The sequence below is a fragment of the Chrysoperla carnea genome, chromosome 4, assembly GCF_905475395.1.
Source record: "Chrysoperla carnea chromosome 4, inChrCarn1.1, whole genome shotgun sequence".
Taxonomy (NCBI): domain Eukaryota; kingdom Metazoa; phylum Arthropoda; class Insecta; order Neuroptera; family Chrysopidae; genus Chrysoperla; species Chrysoperla carnea.
Window position 1 is genome coordinate 28,212,312 of NC_058340.1, and position 21,948 is coordinate 28,234,259.

The 21,948-nt window shown below is 28.4% G+C and overlaps 1 protein-coding gene across 1 annotated transcript; it reads right to left on the reverse strand.

The window, feature by feature from the left end:
- Positions 1 to 2,107: 2,107 nt before the first annotated feature.
- On the reverse strand, positions 2,108 to 4,282 carry LOC123297328 (prodigiosin synthesizing transferase PigC-like). Its single transcript, XM_044878940.1, has 7 exons — positions 4,116 to 4,282; positions 3,895 to 4,006; positions 3,706 to 3,838; positions 3,482 to 3,639; positions 2,961 to 3,188; positions 2,682 to 2,893; positions 2,108 to 2,367 (listed from the first exon to the last, which is right to left on the reverse strand). The coding sequence occupies exons 1-7, from the start codon at positions 4,204 to 4,206 to the stop codon at positions 2,129 to 2,131; spliced, it is 1,173 nt and encodes a 390-aa protein (XP_044734875.1). The 5' UTR covers positions 4,207 to 4,282; the 3' UTR covers positions 2,108 to 2,128.
- Positions 4,283 to 21,948: the final 17,666 nt, after the last annotated feature.

The following is a 21,948-nucleotide window of genomic DNA, read 5'->3' on the forward strand; positions in this document are numbered from 1 at the left end:
AAAAAATTCGATTTTTTGATAAAACAGGTAAAATTGACCCGATATTATTGGAATGTTTTTTGAAATCCATTAATTTTGAGTCATTCTTTTCAGCTGTGATGTTAATTTTTCGCTAGCTATCACTAATGTGCTCAATTCCGGGACCAGAACTCCACATTCTTGATTTCAATTAGAGCTAGGTTTAATTTTGATGAAATTTGAAAAGTATGACCCAAATTTAGTAGGATTGCATGCTTTTTTTATCAAAATTGAATGCAATTTGGATGTGATAGAGCAAAATTAAATTTTTTGGATTCTGATGACGTCATAAAGTTAAAAATTGGATAATTTTCGTCTTATTTTCAGTTTCTTACAGAACCTACCCTGAAAATATATATATATAGTAATTACGTATAAGTTCATTCGAATTCTTTTTAATTTATTATAATTAAATAAACATTAAAACTATTGCGGTAATACAGGCATTGGAATGAGATTCTATATTCTTTTAATAGAAGAGTTTAATATCATTTTCTCAGTCGTTGTATTTAGTTTGATTGAAGAAGATTTTGGAAGATGTTTTAAAATATACATTACATAATTTGTATACATCTTGATACAAAAATCATATTCACTTCCAATGCTATGATGGAGGGTGTGGAAAGAAGTAATTGACATATGGTGGGAGTGTGTGTATCATTTTGGCTGGAAAATGATATTGATTTTTTGAAAATTATTGTTTATGAAATAAATAAAATGATTTTTTTTTTAAACTTGACCTTCACTTTTTTTTACAATAATTTTTACAAAGTGTTTAAAAATGATTTTATAATTTTTTGTAATAGTTATATTCAAATAATATCACATTTTCATAATTTTTCAAATTTTTAATTATAAATTTAATTGAAAGCCAATAATAAGTTTCCTATATGTTCTTGGATAAACTTTAATTTATGCTGAATAATAATAAAATGATTTTCATTTTTCACAAGTATTTTCTTTATCCATAAAAATAACTGATAGTATGAATTGTTATTAGGTACGCTATTTTTATCCAATCTTTTATTTTTAATCTTACATCATATTTATCAAAAAGGCACTTGACTCTGATATGATTTGAGAAAAAAAATTCAAAAGATTAAAATTCAAAATCGCATGCATACAGTATGGTTGAAACAGAAGTCTTAATCAAAAATATGAAAATTTATTGAAAAATAACTTTATTATTTGTCTCATTTTTATCCGATTTCCAACTTATATAAAATTTTTATAAAAATAACAATTTTTCAAAAAAGTTGGAAAACGAATGTTTCAATTTCTTATTAAAAGCTTAAAATCAAATTTTATTGGTGATAGCCATACATAAATAACGAAAGTGATTTACAAACTGTTCTTCTTTACTTCTATTAGTTTTTTTTTTTTTTTTTAAATTTTATTTTTAAACAGGTTTTTGTACACCTTAAAAATTTTATATTTGCATTTTTTATTAAAATTTCATCCTTTTTTAACATCTAATTTTTTAACATCACATGGTTTAAAAAATAGGTACAGTGCGATGTCAAAACGTACTGTAATAATTACATCGCTGCTGGGAATTCTTGAAAATATATTGTATTAACTAGCAGATACCCGCCCGCTTTGCTGGGCAATTTCTCCTTTAAAAACAATGACTATCACGTTATAGCGCTCACTTATCCTCCCTTTTGTTCACAATTTTATGTATTTTAACCCCACAAACTGAGATTCATCAAAAACAAAAATTTTATTTGCGATTTTCTCGATTTTTTCAAACGGGTACCCCTAAAAAAAATTGCAAAAAATCGAAATTTTTTTTTTTCTCTAATTTCGATGAAACTCAGTGAATAAGGTAATTTTGGCCCAAAAAGTACAAAAATCGGGTGCATTTGATGACTGGTCGAATAGTTTTTGAGATACGGACTAAAATCGATTCAAATATTGCGATATCTCAGAAACTCTTCAGTCAATCATTAAATTAACCTGATTTTTAAATTTTTGGATCAAAATTACCCCATCTAATCATCATCATCGAATTCCAAAACAAAATTTTTTTTTGCGTTTCTCGATTTTTTTTAAGGGGAAAAATGTGTAAGCATTTAAAAAATTTTTTAAAAATAACAAATACTGGTTTTTATTGATCTTTAGTAATTACACGTGAAATATTTCCTTTATTTGCGTCCAGAATTAGTTGATTGTCAGTTGCAAACATTCTTGTAGCACCTTTGACACCAATAACACAAGGTATACCATATTCACGAGCAATCACTGCTCCATGCGATATTAAACCACCTATTTCTGTTACAAGACCTGAAATCATTGGGAAATATGGTGACCAACCAACATCCGTGGCAGTAGTTATTAAAATATCATCTAAAATAAAAAGTAATTAAGCCATTAAAGATTTTTAATTTGAGTTTATGGTACGTCTAGTCACATGCGAGCATGATTACAATCCTTTAAGAAACTTTCTATAATACCTCAGCTATTTTTAAATAAAACTATGCATCAAGGCAAAATAAATTGTTAGACTCTTTTTCAGAGAAAAAACTCTCAAACATTCAAACATTATCGATCGACTCTTATTGCCAGCATAGACAGTTGTCTATAAATGATGCAATTCATATGTTAGACGTATGAAAAATTACTCTAGCTTGTGACTAGACATTAGATATAAATTATATTACTTGGTTGAATTAAATGAGCCTGGGAAATATCTGTAATAACACAAGCACGACCTTGTATTAAACCAGGATAAACAGCAGTGCCTTTTAGTGTACAATCACTTTCTAAATCAATGGTTGATATTACGTCTGGAATTGGTTCAGGTCTCCCATAATTGTACTCTTCATATGTTATCTTATTCAGCTGTGGATACAACTTTTGTCTTCTGGCGGCCCTACGTAAATTCAAAAATTAGACAATAAAATTCGTGAAAAATTATCAGACTACATTTTTAAACTTACTTCTCAAGTAATTCAGTCTTATTTTCATGGATTAATTCATTAAGCTCATATTTGGTTAGGAAAAATATAAGATTGGCATTTGGTAACTTCCCTTCTTTTTCCAATAGATATCCTAAATGTCGGAATGCCAATCGGAATTTATGTCCTACTAGAATGAGTGCAGATTTTGTAAATTCTCGACTGCGTATACAAGATTGTAATTTTGGTATTAAATATCTTAAAAACAACCTACAAAAAAGAAAATAAAATAAAAATAAATAAAAGTCTTTAGAATACAGAAAAAGTCGAAAAAGGATTATATTGGTTACGCTTTATCTTCTTCTGCTCTGACCGTGGAAAGGAATGTTTAAAGAAAAAGTAATGATAGCTTTTTTTTTTGTTGAAAATAAATAAGCTAGAAAAATTGTCTCGATTTTTTCTATAAGAACGTCAAAGGAATTAACTTTATATAAACTCCCGTTTTAAATTATATAGACTTAAAAAATAATAAAGTTAGATTTAAAACTAAAAGATAATCTTACTTTGAAATGAAGCTTTTTGGTGTTTTAAGACTGTTTATTAAATTTTTTATATTAACTTCACCGCGTTCTGTGTTGGTTAATTCCATGTGTGATGTACTTTGTAAGGCTTCTAGTAAGGGTGTTGGATTTAAACTCCAAGGTTCATAATACATATCAAACTGGAAATTTAAAATATATTGTTCCATTTATGTAGAATGTTACGATTTCGAAATTTATACTAATACCTCCATTATACCTCGATGACCATGTTCTTTTAATATTTCTTGAAATTGTTTTTCTGCTTCTGGCACGTGTTTTTGAAGCCAAGGTAAACATTCTTTAGGAGTCAATTTTTGGAATTCTTTCGATTTACCAGATCTATAATTTATCACTTATTATTATTAGAAAATTTTCCTTTCGTATTTCTTATTTACCTAGCAATTACATTCGACACGTTTTTCAACCTCTTAGGAATTTCCCCTGAAAGAACGTTGTTTTCAAGTGATAAAATTTTCGTAAAATCATTTAGGTGATCTTCAGTTATTTCTGAAATAAAACATATAGGTACCTTTTTTATGATCAATCAAACAGTTAAGTAATTTTTTTCAAAAACTTTGTAAAAAAGTTAAATCCCTCCAACAGTTCTATCTCTTACCTTGACTGGAGCCTAAGAGGGTTGACATAATCCATATTTTATAAAATGTTGATCCACCGGAACTCATCATATGATGGTTCGAAAATTCCATTAAACTTGGTAATGATTTCAAAATTAATTTATATAAGTCTTTTGAATTATCTATTTCATTAAAATCTATTTTGAAATTTTCTGATAGTTGTTTTGTAAATTCAAAATTTTTGCTAAATAGCCACATCATCTATAATTTAAAAGCAGTAATTAAAAAGTGAAAAATAAGCGACAAAAAATAAATAATTAAAAAAATAATAAAACCCGACTGCGTTATAAAAAATGTGAAAAGATTTCGAAAGAAATCGAAAGAAGTTCACTAGTTTACATAGCGACTTTATCAGTCGGGGCCCATTATTGGGCAAGATTTAAGTCGGTCAAGATTTTGATGACTGTTAAAGTTCCTACTTTAAAGTTATTTTTTAGTACATGGATTAATTTTTTAAATAATTAAATTGATACAAAACCTGTAAAATCATCCAAGGAGACGGTTTATCATTCTTCGAATTATTTCGTGTATTTATTTTTACGGCTAATTTATGGACTTTGTCATTTATTATGTCTTCACCAAGCACAGCCAAACATGATACTCTATGTTGAATTTTGACTTCATTGTCTAGATCAGCCAGAAATGTCTGCAATATAGAAAAGTTGTGGATATGAAATCTTAAAAGCTCCAAATACAGTGATCTACTTTTTCATATAATAGCTTACCCAAAAGATATTTAGGGCCAATCTTTGACTAAATACTGTGTAACCATAATAGCGATGCAATTCTCTATTACCTTTAAACTGATGCTGAATTTTGTTAAAATAATATGTAAAAATTGAAATACACAACGTTGATAATGGATTCGGACATACTTCAATACAATTTGCAAAAGAAGTCAGTTCATAATTTGATACTATTGGAAAATCAAACTCATGAATTAGCTCAAATTCAGTCCATTTGTTTGTCGTTGTGATGGCTCGACATTGTAAAATATATAATTTGTTCTATAAAAACATAAATCTTTAATAAATATTGCAAACACGTAATTAAGCAATTGAGAAACTTAATGGACAGACAGTGCATACATAGCAAGAGATTCATGATTCGAATCTATATAAGTCCGTGTCCAAATAAGTAAACAAAATAGTTCTCTCATATTTAATATCGTAAGCTACGTAATGTGAATTCTGCATAGGATGTTCAGTTTCTGAGAAAGTGAGCTAAAGGGTTGGTATCGATGATTGAATTTTGCAAAAAATTCTTTAAATAAAAATTCACAAAAATGCCTTGTAAAGGTACCTTGTAAATTGCCCATTCAACGTCACAATAATATTCAAAAAGATCTTGTAATAATATTCCAATTTTTGTTACAGTAAGTACTTCTTCATCAGTCATACATAATGTTTGAGCATGCAAATTATCTACGTTTACAGTACTTGTTGAATTTTCGGACATAACAATTTGTGTTGCTTTTTCACCAATTTGTCGCGATTGAATACTAATTTTGTTATCCCAAGTTTTCTCTACTATAAATTGATCTGGATGTACAGCGGCTGAAACAACACTCTGAAATAGTTATAAAACAGTTCACTTAAGTGTACAAGTAAATAAAATTTGGGTGTAAGAAATTACTTCTCCAAGACCATAACTGGCAGTTATTAATATTTGACTGGGATTTTGTGTTGTTGGGTGGCATGTAAACATTACACCGGATACTTCTGATGGTACCATGACTTGTATTACAACTCCCATACCGCAATTTACTGCCTGACCATGTTGTCTAAAATTATAATTCCCATCAAATTTTTTAAGCAAATGATCGGATGCAAACTGTGTAGGCAGAATAAATCAGGGACATATGACACAACTGCCTACCAAAATTAGTTGTTAAGGCGTTAAATAGAAAATAAGCTTTCTTAAACTATTGATTTGATAGAGAAAGAAGGCAACTTAGGTGTTTTACCTTCTATATGCAACACTTCTGAAAGCAAATAATGATCCCCAACATTTTAGTATAGCATTTAAAACATCTTCATCTGTTAAACAACCGAGTACAGTTTCATTTTGACCTGCAGCCGAAGACTCTTCACTATCTTCATTCAACCCCGATGACCGTACAGCAAAACGGCATGTTTCTTGTCCGTATAATTCAATGGATTTTTGTCTCAACTCATTAAGATGTTTTTTAACAATTTCGGCTATTGTTTCGTCGATTGGAGTTGTGGTAAATCTTTTTTCAGTTCTTAAAAATATTCAAAACACAAACAAATTTAATAATTTTTTTCTGCAAGCAGACGTAGCAGGGTGACTTACATGTTACATGCCGTTTCTAATTCTTTTATGTCATTTAAAGAGTACTTTTCGACTTCATGCACTAATAATATTAAATCTGAAATTTGTAATTGTTTCTGAAGCGCATACTTCGTTAAACAACAGCCTTCAGGAATAATAAACTAAAAAAATTAAAATAGCCATAAAACACTACTAAAGAGACACATTTTGGATTAGAATATGGAAGCATTACCTCTGAAGTAGTAATTGATGACATTAAACTAAGCGAAGCTCCTTTCCCACCCACAATGGATACTGCTTGGCATAATTTCTCATTAAATCTAACAATTAAAGATTCATTTAATGTGTCTTGAATATCGTAAAATGTCAAATAATTACGTGGAACAATTTGCGATTCATTATTAGACGCCCCTAAAAAGTCAGTATTAAATAAAATGCATGTCGCAAACTCAATATTCTTACTAGATTTGCTACTTACCTTTATGTTTATATTCAAAAATTGCTAAACCGTTTCCATTTTCAGAAGAAAAACAACACTGGAAAGGAATTATATTCGATTCGAAATTGCAAGGACTGCCACCATACATTTTTGTAGTGGCCTTATTTTGCAAATAGAAAATGTTGTTATGTTTTTGGCCATTAACTAAAAGGTTTTCATGCGTGTTTGTCATTTAATTGGTTAAGAAATTGTTGAAAATATTTTTCTAATTATTACCTACCTTTAAAATTAAGTACAAACATTTTTGGAATATTATCGATTGACGTTCCTATAAGTTCTATCGAAACATCACTTTCGATTAAAGGATGAGTTACCCCATTCATTGTTCGTATAGTTCCATATTTAAAGCTATATTAATAAAAGTATTTTAAAATAAATTCAAAGATTTCAATTCCAGTCATAACTTAAGAAAATAAGTTCACAATCGAATGGATAAATGTTGGTATTAAAAGAAATCAACATAATCTGAGAGGAATCTGGTTTTTTAGCCAAAAACTTACTTTGTTAAAGTATTATTCGAAGCAACGCCAATTTGAAATAATACTGCATCTTCACAAACTCCAATTAACTCAAATTGATCTCTCAATTCATCAACATTATTCCCTTTTCGTCTACTTCGTAACGATGGTAAACTTAATTGAATCGCTTCTTCATTTAAAAACACTTCACCTTGAAGTACCCCATATTGGTCATAGCCTGATATAGATGGCCTTATACTGAAAATAGAGAAAATTTATTTTGATAAAATAGAAATCTGAAAAAATATTAGAAGATAGTGAAGGAAGAAAAAATTAGATTATTATGTGAATGATCTAGAATATTTAAATTGTACTAGATACGATTTAGCCGACTTCGTAAACATAACTCACTATATTTAGTTTTTTTTAGGAAATTAGAAAAGGAGCCAGTATAAAATGTGTGTTATGGTACAGAAAGAATATAAAATGTCTTACCACGGTTCATCTTGCAATGTTTCCAAAGATAAAGCATCTGCTAATAGCGATGTACTATGATCAAGTGGCCAGTGAGTCGGTTCCGCACACGAAGACCAACTAAAATAGGAATTGTGTTAAAAAATTTGTTTCGTGAAAAACTAATCTGTTAAATCTCAATTTAATTTACATGAAATTAAATTTTGCATGAATGAATTCTTCACTATGGAGTCCATTCTGTGTGCAATTACGTAATAAGCCATTAAATGTAACTCGAATTCGTATAAACGGCTCTAGTATAGTAAACTTAAGTCCATTTGCTGACCAAATTGATTTTTCTCGGGAACAAATACTTGTATTTGGATGAACTGGAAAAAAACTCAAATTACGGTAATATAAAATAATCCAGAAATAGGGATTATATTTCACCTGGTAATTGGTACATGTTTCCATCAGCTAATCGAAGTTGTAACCATATTTCCACAATTTGAAAACCTCTTTTATTTATACGAGCAACTAAAGAGTTGCCTTTTGTATCGAAACCATAAATAGCATGACTATCAAATTGCTGCAAAAAAAATTAAATTTGTAAAATAAAGTCTGTATCAATCATGTATCAATCTGTGTCAACCAGATATTTTCAAACTAATGGAACCAAAAAAATCCTACTATTTCACATCTTGAGGTTTCAGAGGTAGAAAAAATCTTAACTGAAAAGAACCGTTAGGACATAGTTAAGGAGTTATATGATATGATATTTTGAATAATAGTGAAATCTCATAAATTATTTATAAAAAGGCAGTTGTATGCAAACAAGTAGGTAAGCAGGGCAGGAACTACAACCCTGTTTTGAGCGAAGACAAATCAGAAAAACTTATCGAAATACCAAAATCTAATCGAATAACTTCTGAATATTAGCGAAGTAAAAGTGAATTATAATGATTTCCCGAATATCTCATCTTTCTTTATATAATTCATATAATATTATAGTATAATGTTATAGCTTAGAATATATTACTACTTTATATGATTGACTAGCGACCCGCCCCGGCTTCGCACGGGTGCAATGCTGATACTAAATACACTACAGAAAAACTGTGAACGTTGTATATAAAAACATAGCGGCCCGCTCTGGCTTCGCACGGGTATAAAATATATAGCCTATGTGATTAAAATCGATCCAGTAGTTTTGATTTATTCATTACTGCCCGTGGCCCGCACGCGTTAAATTTGGAGTAAAACAATCCCCCTTTCTTTTATTTTGATAAAACTCGTAGGGTTCAGCCTGCGTTTGCAATGTATGCGGAAAAAAAGTAATTATTTACGACATCACATTAGAAACCTCAAAAATAGCAGTACTTCTCCACTATTTAATGGATGTCATTATACATATAAACCTTCCTCTTGAATCACTCTATCTATTAAAAAAAACCGCATCAAAATCCGTTGCGTAGTTTCAAAGATTTAAGCATACAAAGGGACATAGGGACAGAGAAAGCGACTTTGTTTTATACTATGTAGTGATGATGTCATAATGTCTGATATTTTAACTTACAAATTAATATGTAAAACAACGTGAAAAATGTGTAAGACAATTAAAACAAATGATTTATGAATAGAAATATAATGCCTTGTTTCACTTTTTTTACAAAAATTGAGTTGACAAACTCAATAGAGAAATAGGGCCTTGAACTTAGTCTTGCCCCGGAGCCTCTTTAATTCTAGTGCCGGCTCTGTAGGTAAGTCTTGATAAAAATTGCCAATTGGAATTATGCTATTTAAATTTTAGTAAAAAAACTATAACCCATTTATCGAAATGGGTAACTAGAGCAGCACCCAAAATCTTACAAATCCTTAAGAGTTATACGTGTGATAAACGTTGCCGGTTAAAGATTTAGTAATGAAACTTACATTATCATTGTTTAGTATTGTCGTACTTTCAATAGATTTAGCATCAGTCACCCAATCATGTTTTAAATTCTTTTTAAATTTTGATATACGGTACGATATTAATATCTTTTTAAAATAATTCCAATCTAAAATAGGTAATTAATTAAATTTTTTTAAATAATAATCATTTATTATTCAAATTAATTTACTAATATTACCAATTTTCACTTTTTTCTTAGTAAAAAATATATATGTACAGATTAAAACCACAACAATCGAAAATAATTGTACAAGTGTGGTATCCATTTTAAAACTAAAATACCAAATTAATTTTTATTATAATGTTGTGTTTTTGCGCACACATTATGAGTAACTTAAGATGATTAAAATTATTTTGTTATTATTTAATCTATGATAAATTAATTGCATATGGATTAAATTACCGGTAAAAGATACATTCTAAAGCATAATATTTTTAATGCATAATATTTATATTTAATAAATCATTTTTTTTCTTAATTGAACTACGTAAATTTTTTTTGTGATAAAATTTTCATAGATAGTTATATTAGCATATTAAAAGAATACAAGGTCACTTAACAATCATATTGTATTTGTCTGAGTAAATTCATTTTAAATTGGTACAACAAGGTATTATTATAAACGCCGGTCTATTAGTAGGGAGTGTCTCCCTTACCGGAGCGGACAGTTCAACTTATTCATTTTTAAACGAATTTTAAATGCATTAATTATAATTTAATTATATTTGAAATAATTTAGACGGATACTTAAAAAATCGACGAATTTTTTTATTATATAAATATTTGTGAATTTTTTTCGTTATTTCATTAGCAATTAAATCACCACGCCTATTTATTATACCCAAAGATGCTAATCAGCATAATAACGAATAATTCATTGTACATTATGTAACGAGTTCTACAATATCCATTCATAAGCAGATTCAAGCTCTAAGCTAGATTTTTTATCTACTCACAAACAAATATTATCTATGTCAATAGCATTTATTAATCGTAGGTATTTATCAAATGATTGACTGATATCTACACATATTCACAAAATTTTTAAATGTTTTCTACGATAAACTAACAAAAATAGTGCTTTGTCATGTAATTATCTGTAAAAACAACTAGGTACTTCAAAAAAGTAAATCAATTGAGAATTTTCATTTTTAAATAAAATATCTTTTTTATCAAACTGGCTACAATAAATAAAAACTATTGCTTATACAGGCGGCAATATTATATCCGACTATACCAAATCAAAAAATTATGGATATGAGTATATTTATCTTTTAAGCTTTCAATTGACAGGATCGTTTGGGTGAATTGAACATTATTTGAGTGGGTTTAGAAAAAGTGTATTTCTTTGGATTAATTACCGCCTAATGTCAAAATCCAGGATATGCTGCTGCTATTTATGTAATTAGAAAAAAATTAGAAAGAACTATAAAAAACAAAAATTTTTAACATTTTTATTAACAGTTTTTAAACAGATATTAAACTATTTTATTATTTTAGCTTAAATTTTCTTTAATTCGTAAAATTTTTCCTTGTGTTGCATTCAAAATAATTTCTTCTCCAGTTGAAATTTTCTTAGTCGCATTTCTAGCACCAATTATGCAAGGTATTCCATATTCTCTGGCAATAACGGCACCTATACGAATAAGTGGAAATCAGAAATTATTAAATAATTTGCAATAGTTAAAAATAAAATTTACCGTGTGAAATAAGACCGCCCAATTCAGTGACGATACCAGAAACCATAGGAAAATATGGCGACCATCCAATATCAGTAGCAGTTGTAATTAAAATATCATCTAAAAGAGAAAAAATAAAGAAATACCTAAAATTTTTTATAAAGAATAATGATGAGGTTTTTAATTTATTCGCGACTTACTTGATTGTATTAAATGGGCATCAGATACGCTTTTAATAACACATGCACGTCCTTTAATATATCCAGGATACACAGGAGTGCCAATAACTAAAGTTTCACTTTCATCACTTAATTCATTATTATTCATTTCATTTTTATTTGATTCTAAAGGTACGGGATGTCCATAAAAAAATTCATCGTACGTTAATTGTCGCCACTGTTCCTGGAGTTTTCGCCGTTTAATCGCCCTAAAAAATAATGTTATGATAAATAACAATTAAATTTAAATAAATCTCTCAAGTTTTTTTTTACTTTTGAATGAAATGTGTTTCGTTATTAAAAATTAATTTTCGTATTTCCACTGGATGTAAATGATTTATTAATTGTGCATCAGGTAAACGACCTTCTGACTCCAACATTCTACCCAATTTTCGGTATCCAAGTCGTAATCTATGAAAACATTGTATTGAAATAGATTTTGTAAATTCTCTAATGCATACAGCTGCATTTATTTTCGGTAATAAAATTCGTAATAATAATCTGCAAAGAAATATTTATTGTAAAGGATATTTTCAAAATACATGAATTAATTTTTTGGTACATACTTTGTCCAGAGACGTTTAGGTGTTTTTAATTTATTTAGAATATCAGAAACAGAAATACTTTTTATTTTTCGTGATTGATATGATTTAGTGGTAACGATTAAAGATTCGAGTAAAGGTTTTGGATTTAATATCCATGGATCACTTGCTACATCAAACTGCAAATAAAAATTTTGTACAATTTATGAAAGAAATAAAAGCACGGAAACAATTTACACAAAATGCCTTTTTCTTATATTGCTTGTCGTTTCAACTAGAAATGAATAAATTTTCAAGCAGCAAAAAAACTCAGGGGATCAAAAAAAGGCATCCTTCGTAATTGGCGTGGACTTACTTCCATTATACCACGATGGCCATGTTCGTTTAATAAATCTTCAATTTTACTAAATGCATCTGGAATATTTACTCTAAGCCAATCATAAATACTGTCAGTTTTTAAATTATGAAATTCTTGTAATTTTCCAGACCTGAAATAAAATAAATGAAGTAGGTACTTTATTTGTTTACGGAATCAAACTGTGAGAATAATTTTAAATGCCTAGGCTAGTCAAGTATAGTTTAACGTTATCGATCTAAGTCATTTGCCTAGTCGTTTGATTGAATGAATGATACCGTTTAGTAAAAAGTCTAAGAAATTAATTGAACGCGGCTTATTAAGATAGTTGCCTGGGACGTATATACAATTTAAAATCACTAGTTCAATTGGGTTCTGCATCTTCTTGGATTCTTGAACTTTTTTTTGGGATTTAAGGTAGACAGTATTGATTATTAAGAGGGTAGTAAATATTAAAAAATCAGTTTAGAAAAATACCTGGAAATAATTTGTGCAATTTCTTCTAATCTCATTGGAACTTCTGCTGATAATGCTTCATTATTCATAGATAATAAAACAGAAATATCTTCTAAATATTCGGATGAAAATTCTTCATTATTTTCCATAAGAATAACAGTTGAAAGAACTTTATAAAATATTGACGCAAAACTTGAATCATTATGACACTGAAATATTTCACCGATAACGAAATGATGTTTTTCAATGAAATCGAAAAGTTCACCACAATTTTTAAATTTATCATAATCTTCATGAATTCTGTAGGTGGATTCAATTTTTTCTGCACGAGCCTTTACATGCTTATTTATCCACAATATCTGGAAAAATGCATATGATTATTGATTTAGGATATTTTTTGTCATATTTAGCTAGGCAACTTATTTGGCACATACACTGTAAAATAATAGCACCTACACAATTTTTAAAAGAAACAACAAGAAATTCGTAGCAATAAAATTTTAAAAGAGCCCATGAAAATTTACCGCACTGGGAATTAGCTACGAGTGGCCTCAGTATAAATCCAGAACTATATTTGAATTATCATTGCTGATTATTTAATAATTATGAATTACATACTCGAATTATACGGCAGATATATTGAAGTTTTTTAAATAAATTGGGTTTGAATCTATGAACTGCAATTTTATGAAGATTCTCGTTTATTACATCTTTACCAGTCACAGCTAACGATACAACACGATTCATTATAGAAATTTTATCTGCATCCACATCTTCTAAAAATCTCTGAAATATAATGAAAATTATTCTCTGAGTATATTGGATTACATAAGTGCAGTTTACAGCGTAGTCTGCTCAAAATACTCACGCCTAATAGATTAAGAGTTAAACGGTGATTATAAACTGGAAATGATACGTAAAAATATTTGTATAAATTCTGTAAATAACTAGTTGGCTTATGTGAATCGGATACTTTATTAGCGTATGGTGAAATAATGCTAAGACCAAGTGTGGATAATGGCATCGGCATAACTTCACCAACATTTGAAAACGAAATTAATTCATTATTCGTTAAAAGTGGTGTGTCAAATTCATGTAGTAATTCGAATTCGGTGAATCCATTAATAGTTGTTATTGCTCGACTTTGCAAAATATAAACTTTATTCTAAAAAAATACAAATAATTCTATAAAATAAACGAATTTTTATTGAATTTTTATATAAAAACAACGAACTTGATAAAAAGCCCACTCAATATCACAATGATGATCGTACAGAGTTTGTAAGTTAATTCCAATTTTTGCAATTCTTAACACCTCTTCGTCTGTTAAACATAAACTTGTGGATTTGTCCATTGTTAAATTTTTTGTTTCTATAAAATTGCCATTCATTTCTAAAACTATTGATTTTTCTCCAATTGTTTTTGAATGTACGCTTATTTGATTATCCCATGTCCGATTAACAATAAATTCGTCTGGTGATACCAATGAAGACACAACACTCTAAAATATAACAATAATAGTTTCAACTTGTAAGTAGTTGAGGATGCTTTTATTCATACCTCTCCTAATCCGTAGCTCGCAGTTATCAATATTTTACTAGGATCATTGGTTGTAGAATGACATGTAAACATTACTCCAGCAACTTCTGAAGGTACCATTATTTGAACTACTACACCCATACCACAATTAATCGGTTGTCCATGTTGGCTAAACAATTTTTAATACTATATTATTAGAAAATATAGATATTAATTATTAGAAAATTTTATCTTACATTCGATACATAACACTACGAAAAGAAAACATTGATTCCCAGCATTTGATAATGCCATTATTAATATCATCGTCGGTTAGGCATCCGAGAATGGTATCATATTGACCTGCAGCTGATGATTCTTCGCCATCTTCCAATAAACTTGATGATCGAACAGCAAATTTTAGTGGATTTCCGTTATATGGTACGTTTGTTTGGAGTCGAATTCTTTCCAAAGATGCTTTTAATAACTTTAAAAGGTTTTCATCCAAAGGAATTTCGACAATTATATTTTGTATTCTTTAAAATAAGAATAAAAAGTTTATGCTTAAATTAAACAAGCATTTTTTGGAAGGGGCAATATCTAACTTTCATAAGCATTTTTTTAGAAATAAATAGTTTTGAAATTTTCATGCTCACTAGACTTTTTTAGGAATTTGGAATTTGATAAAGCATGGTATGTGGTAATTTTTATTCAAAAAGTACAAAAATTGGGTTCATTTCTAATTGGGTCAGTCGTTTTTTAAATATCGCTAAAAATTCTGCATGAAAAGATTTTATTTTGAAGCGATTCTGAAGATACCTCGAAAGATACTCATCTAATTGTTTAATGAGCTGAATTTTTATGTTTTTAAGTTCTAATTATTCTAAATTAGACACCATAGTTTGATTGATTTTACGATTGAACAACTTTCTGAGGAATCGACCGAATCTTTGGTTTTAAAATATTTAAAAATTAACTCTTACTTGTTACAAGATTCTTCTAAACATTTTAAATCATTTTTCTTAGAATTTAATTCTTCAATTAAAATTAACACATTTGGGTGAGATTCTAATTGATTCTTGAGTGCCTTTGATGTTAAACAAAATCCTAATGGAACAGTAAACTACAGAAAAAGTAACAAAATTTATTGTAAACTGAATTTTCATCACAATAATAATTTTATACTTCTGAATTTGTAGATGTTTGTAGTAATCCTAACGATGCTCCTTTGCCACCAACTATTGCTACCGATCGACAATCGATTTCATCAAATTGAACGATGAGTTTATTGTAATTCTTTTGATCAGGAATATCAGAAAACTCCAAATAACTTCTTGGTGTAAATAATGGAGGCTCGCAAAATACTGTACCAATAAATTATATTTAGAATTTGAGTGTGTTATATAGTTATAATTAATGCATTGATGAGAAAAATTTATACCCCAGGAAAACGAAAATTTAGTTAAATAAGAAGGGTATTAAGGATGAAATAGTTCTTTAAGGATTAATTGCAGCTAAAATGAGGTAATCAAATTAATTTAAGAAAACTTACCAGCAGAATTGCTACCCTCAATGGATAAACCATATCCACATTCAACTCCATTTAATATGCACTCCGTGGGCATAATGTTATATCTAAAATTCCATGGATTTCCACCATAAACTATCGATAAATGATCCATTATCAAATTTACAATCAATTTAAATTTTTCTGATCCAGCTGAAATTTAATTTATATTTTAACAAAACTATAAAGCTTTATGGAAATTAAGATAAATTTTGTTTATACCTTGAAAATTTATTAAACATTGAATTTTCAATTTTCCACCATCAATAATAGCTTCACTATTTTTAATTTCTGTTATATCAGAATTAGTTATAGACAAAATATCACCATCTGGCATTCGAATTGTTCCAAACTCATGCCTTAAAAATAAAACAAAATATGAATATATATATAACTGATGTTATTATACATCATTATAGTAATTAGTAATTCGGCTAGCCTGAAGATACTGATTCGACTGAAGATAGCTATCTTTACTGCTTTGGCTTTTAAATTTTGATTGTTGGTCACTTATAGAATGTGAGATACCTTCGGCGAAAGAAGTTACCTTGATCGAGCAAACTGTGATGTTAAAAGCCCTATTAACTAAAAAATTCATTTGATATTAATAAAATATACAAACTTTTTAAAATGTTCCCTTGACGAAACTCCTATATTATAAAGTGTTCCGTCTTTGAAAATTCCCAAAATGTCAAGATAATTATTCTCATGATTCAAAAGTCCCATTCTTCGTTTCCTCAACGAAGGTAAATTTAATTCAAGCCTTTCATCGGGCAAATACAGTTCCCCGTAAAGTGCTCCATATTGATCGTATCCATAAACGGGCGAATTAATTCTAAAAATTAGAAATAGAGGATAAAATTAGAAAAAATTTAAAAAATACTTGACTAGTATTGATTTCTCTCTTCGAGAATCAAGAAATTTTTTGGAGGGAGTGTTTCAATGAAAGTCTTTTGGGTAATTTACCTATAAATCAATTTTGATATTTATTTTTTATTGCCTTTAACTGTATTCTTAGGTGTCTGTCTACTCGATTACTATTTAGTCCATTGAAATGTTACAATTTTAGGGCCAAACTGAACATTTTTGGGGAGGACGCGATTTTATTTGTGGAACATGTAGGGGGGGGGTCAATACAACCTTAACCCCAAGCTTGTGGGGTTGGCGCCCTTGCCCCCCGCCCGCCATCTTAAAAAAAGGGGTGGAAACATATTTTGCTGTAAGGTAAATGTACCATATTACGGGATGTTTAGGCATAATGTACTTTGAAGCTGATTATTGAAATAAATATAAATATTACCACAATAAAAATTGATTTGTCGTATAAAATGATTTATTGAGAATTAGTTTTGATCATTTTTTCACCCCTAAGTCTTTAATTTATAGTATTAAACGTTAATTTTCTGGACATCGAGTTTGTCTCTAATTCCGTGATAAAATTTGGTTTTGAACCTGATTCCGGGAATAAAAGTACATAATTCCGGGATACACACTTAACATAGGTAAATTAAAAAATTTTGTTAAATGTAATTAAGATTATTGAGTATTATCATATAAAATTTAATTGAAAAATACAAATTTTTAATTAATTTTAAAAAAATCATAATATATTGCGGAATACTAATGAAAATAAATCGCTGGTATTATAAATATTATCGTTATTAAATTAATGAAGCTAATAGAATTGTTATTTTTTTAAATTCTTTTAATAATAGTAAAAGTTATTTTAACCTTAATAATCATCAAAAATTAATTTTTAAAAAGTTTCAATTTTCTCCTTTACAATGTGATACTCCCGGAATTGTATACATATGTAAAAACTCTGCTTATTATTCCGGGAGTTAAAAACACATTATATACTTATCATAAAAAGCAAGTATTTAAGCATAAATTAGCCAAATTAAAAAAAAAAAATATATCCCGTAATTACCTCACAATAATCTACTGTATCTACTGCTTCAATCAGTAAAAAATATTTTAATAATTATAACACCAATTTAAAATGAGAGTTAAAAATAATTACTTCTTATTTTCCCTAATTACGGTAGACTCCCGTAATATGGTTCACTATCACTGATTTAAGAACATAATTCCGGGAATCATTATTTAAAGAAAATAATTAATTAAAATATTTTGAAATAGCTTTAAAACGATTTATTTATTCATGCTAATCAATATTTTTACATATTCAAAAATGATAAACTTACCAGTTAACTAAAAAAAGCTTAACAATCCAACACTGTCACCTTACGTATACAGACAACATATTTGTAATAACACCAGATGTTAACCGATCGGTCAATTTTTCGATCAATTAAAGTATTTAAGTGTGATTTGATTTGTTCAAAAGTGGATTTTTTTTGTTCATATTTTAGTGCTAGAGGCTCTGTTATTTTTAAAAATTAAAAATTTATTTAGTATTGCTTATTTCTTGATTAAAATAAAAAACTCCCGGAATAACGTACTAACCCGTAATAATGTACACTTACCTTATCTTGTAAAATATTGATTTCTCAAAAAATTTGTAAAGACATAATTTGTAGCAAATTGTCGTGGCTACAATTTTGTCAATGTGACTTTTTGCGATAAACTTAAAATTTAAAAAGATATGAGCAAAAAAGTAACAAAATCTAAAATTTCTTTTTTTGTTTAATAACTTGTTTTCTTGTCATTTTATCATAAATTTAGGTGAAAGAAAAAAAAAATTAAAATTATATAATATTATTAATTATATTATTAAATTATAAATTATATCCAAATTATTTCAAAGTTTACCTCCATACTTTGGAGATGGTGAGCATTATACTAAGATGCCAGTCTTTTCTGGATCTGTGCTAGTCATAGCAAAACATCATAATATTATATTGCAGTAAGATTTTTATGAAGGTATATACTTACAAAAGATTCGAGCCATTCTGATTACTATGTAATTCTTGATTAATAGCTTTTCTAAGAAGACTTGCACTTTCCTCTAAAGGCCAGGATTTTGGGGCAGAACATGAAGACCATCTAAATTTAGAAACTTAACATTTAATATGAACTTTTTGAAAGCTATTAAAAATATTCTAAAGTTACTATTCCTAATTTTCTAAATTGTTTATTTTAATACCGTCTTTAGAAACTTAGGGATAGTTACTTCGGATGAATCAGTATTAAATAAAATTTTAAATTACATAAAATTAAATTTCACATGTACAATATCTCCGACTTCTGACGTGTAACTATCTCGTATACAATTTCGAAGTAATCCATTAAATGTAACTCGAATACGTTTAAATGGTTCCAATATACAAAAATCAAGTCCATGTGCTGACCATTTTTTGGACTTTTTACAGTTAATACTTGCTGATGGATGTTCTGGAAAAATAAATATTTAATTCAAGCTAGCAAAATATTAATTGAGTTTATACCTGGTAATTGATAGATTTGACCATCCTTTAATCGAATTTGTAACCAAATTTCAGTTATATCAGTATGCTGTTTAGTAATTCTTGTTAATATCGAATTACCCTCATGATCGTATCCATAAAAAGTTAAACCATCAAAATTCTAGAAATATGTTTTTTACATTTAGAATTTGAACAAATTCAAACTATTCTTCAAATTTTACCTCTGCCTTATTAATTATAGTTGGTTGCTCAAAATCCCAACCATTTTTAAGCCAATTAATTTGACCCTGTGATTTTTTAATCTGTTTAATGTGTATCTTTGATAACAGCCTTTTAAATCCTGTAAATTAATCAAAGTGAAATAATTATATTCGTTGTAAATTGATTTTGGGCTTTGTATTATACCTAGTACATAAAAATATTAAGTTCTTTTATACTCATAACAATACAAGATTCCTGGGCAGAACTAAGCTTGCGTATGGGTAAGATGGATATAGAAGTTTTGGTAAAGAGAACGGGGGTGGGGCTAAAGTAATATAATAAGTGTTAACAGTTATTCGAACTGTAAGATATCAAGCCCAAAAATATTATGTTGACACTTTGTTTTGAGGCTGTATATTCTTTCTTATAGGCAACTTGTTTTACATACTTGTTTAAAATAGTAAAGCTTTAATATCGACAGCTAATTTTAACAATTGAAGCATAATTTAATTGTTTGTTGAAGACAATTTAAAAAAAAAAAAAAAAATTTAATAATAATAAATTTCTCGCCCAAAATCGTTTTGATTCTGACCAAATTTATTCAATCTCGTCTAAACATTTAAAATAAACTAAACATTTTTTTAACTAAAGACTATAAAATAATTTTTTTGTAGTTTCCTTTTTAGCTTAAAAAAAACAACACTCTTAGCTAGAAATTCGAGCTTTGCATCTCATGCCTTTTGTTTAGTACCTAAACTGTTCACAATAATTTTGTCAATTTACAGTCATTTACGTGAAATGGTCTTTGAGAAAAGCGGTTGTTCTAGGCTGACAGCTCTTGAAGCTGCTAAAATCTAAAAACGGTATAAAAATTCTTAATTAAATACAATTTTTCTTTTGTTTTCTATTCTAATTCACTCATCATCTGTTCAACAACGACAAAATCAGAGGTAAATCGATTTGATCTTAATCCTTCCAAAAAACATACAAACAAAATACAGACATACCTGCGTACGAATTTTTAGTAAAAATGTATTTGTAACTAATTAAACAAATGAAAAAAGCACAAACTAATTGAAAAACTATGTATATAAACCCCATTATAAAAGTTATAAAAAAAAATCAATTCCGTGTTTTATAAATTCATAAAAAACGTGCTTTTAAATAATACTATTTAATTATTATAAAATTCAAGCATCAATGTATTCTTAATATTTAAATCAGGGGTTCGGCGTTTTAGTAAATATACGGAGTTTAAAAATTAATTAATTAATAAATTAAAAAAAAAAAAGATTTCCTAAGTAAAAAATAACTAGCAGTTACCCGTCCGCTTCGCTGTGCAATTTAAATTTTAAAAACAAAGATTATCCTTTTGCCTTCACCTTCACTTATACACACTCCCTCCTTAAAAAACTCGCATTATAGACAATGTCAACTTTAAGGACGATCATAGAAAATCAATTTTTATTATTCCTTGGAAACAATGCCTTTTTTCTGGATGAAAGGTTGCCTATGGAATTTTCTGCACCCCTAACAGCGTGTATGCGAAATTTCATGACGATCGGTTGAGTAGTTAAGGCGTGACAGTGTAATAGAAAAGTAATCAAACTCCCATTTACATTTATAATATTAGGTTTGATTGTATAGAGGTTCCGTGAGACGTTGAATGCATTTTTTTAGTAAAATTAATTAACCAGAATGGTGTGCATCAAAACTCTTTAGAGAACCAAAAGAAATGAACTTATTAATCCGCACCGCATTATAACTCTGGCCATCTTAGGTGCAATGTATTTAGGGAGCTAGTGCGTACATTGCATTAAAATACATCAGAAATATGAACCTAGTGGAAAGTAGCCCATGCCCAAAGAGACAGAGGCTGTCTTCTCCAACCATCCGGTCAAAATTACTACCAAGTTGATAGTTTAGTCTTAATTTCATAATACTCGGTTTTAGGTACGGAACCCAAAATTAGATAAATTATATCTTTAAGATTTCAAAGTTATTAATTTAGTAAACACGTACTTTGGATTAAAGTGTTAACGATTAATTGTTTTTTTATAAATAAAAAGTAGTTTCATTCAAACAGAACAAAATTTGGTGACTTTTCATGGTTTATCATAAATAGGAAAGCCCACGTTTTTTTAATAAATCATTCTTCTAGCTGATTGAGTTGCTTATTTGAAGCAGGGTTGATAGTGTTACTGTTTTTCTTGGCATTTACTATCTTAAAAA

Coding starts and splice junctions, on each gene's coding strand:
- LOC123297328 (XM_044878940.1), bottom strand. CDS start 4,206: ATGGAATTTTCGAACCATCATATGATGAGTTCCGGTGGATCAACATTT. Junction 4,007..4,115: donor CCTCTTAGGCTCCAGTCAAG/GTAAGAGATAGA, acceptor GTTTTATTTCAG/AAATAACTGAAGATCACCTA. Junction 3,839..3,894: donor GTGTCGAATGTAATTGCTAG/GTAAATAAGAAA, acceptor GATAAATTATAG/ATCTGGTAAATCGAAAGAAT.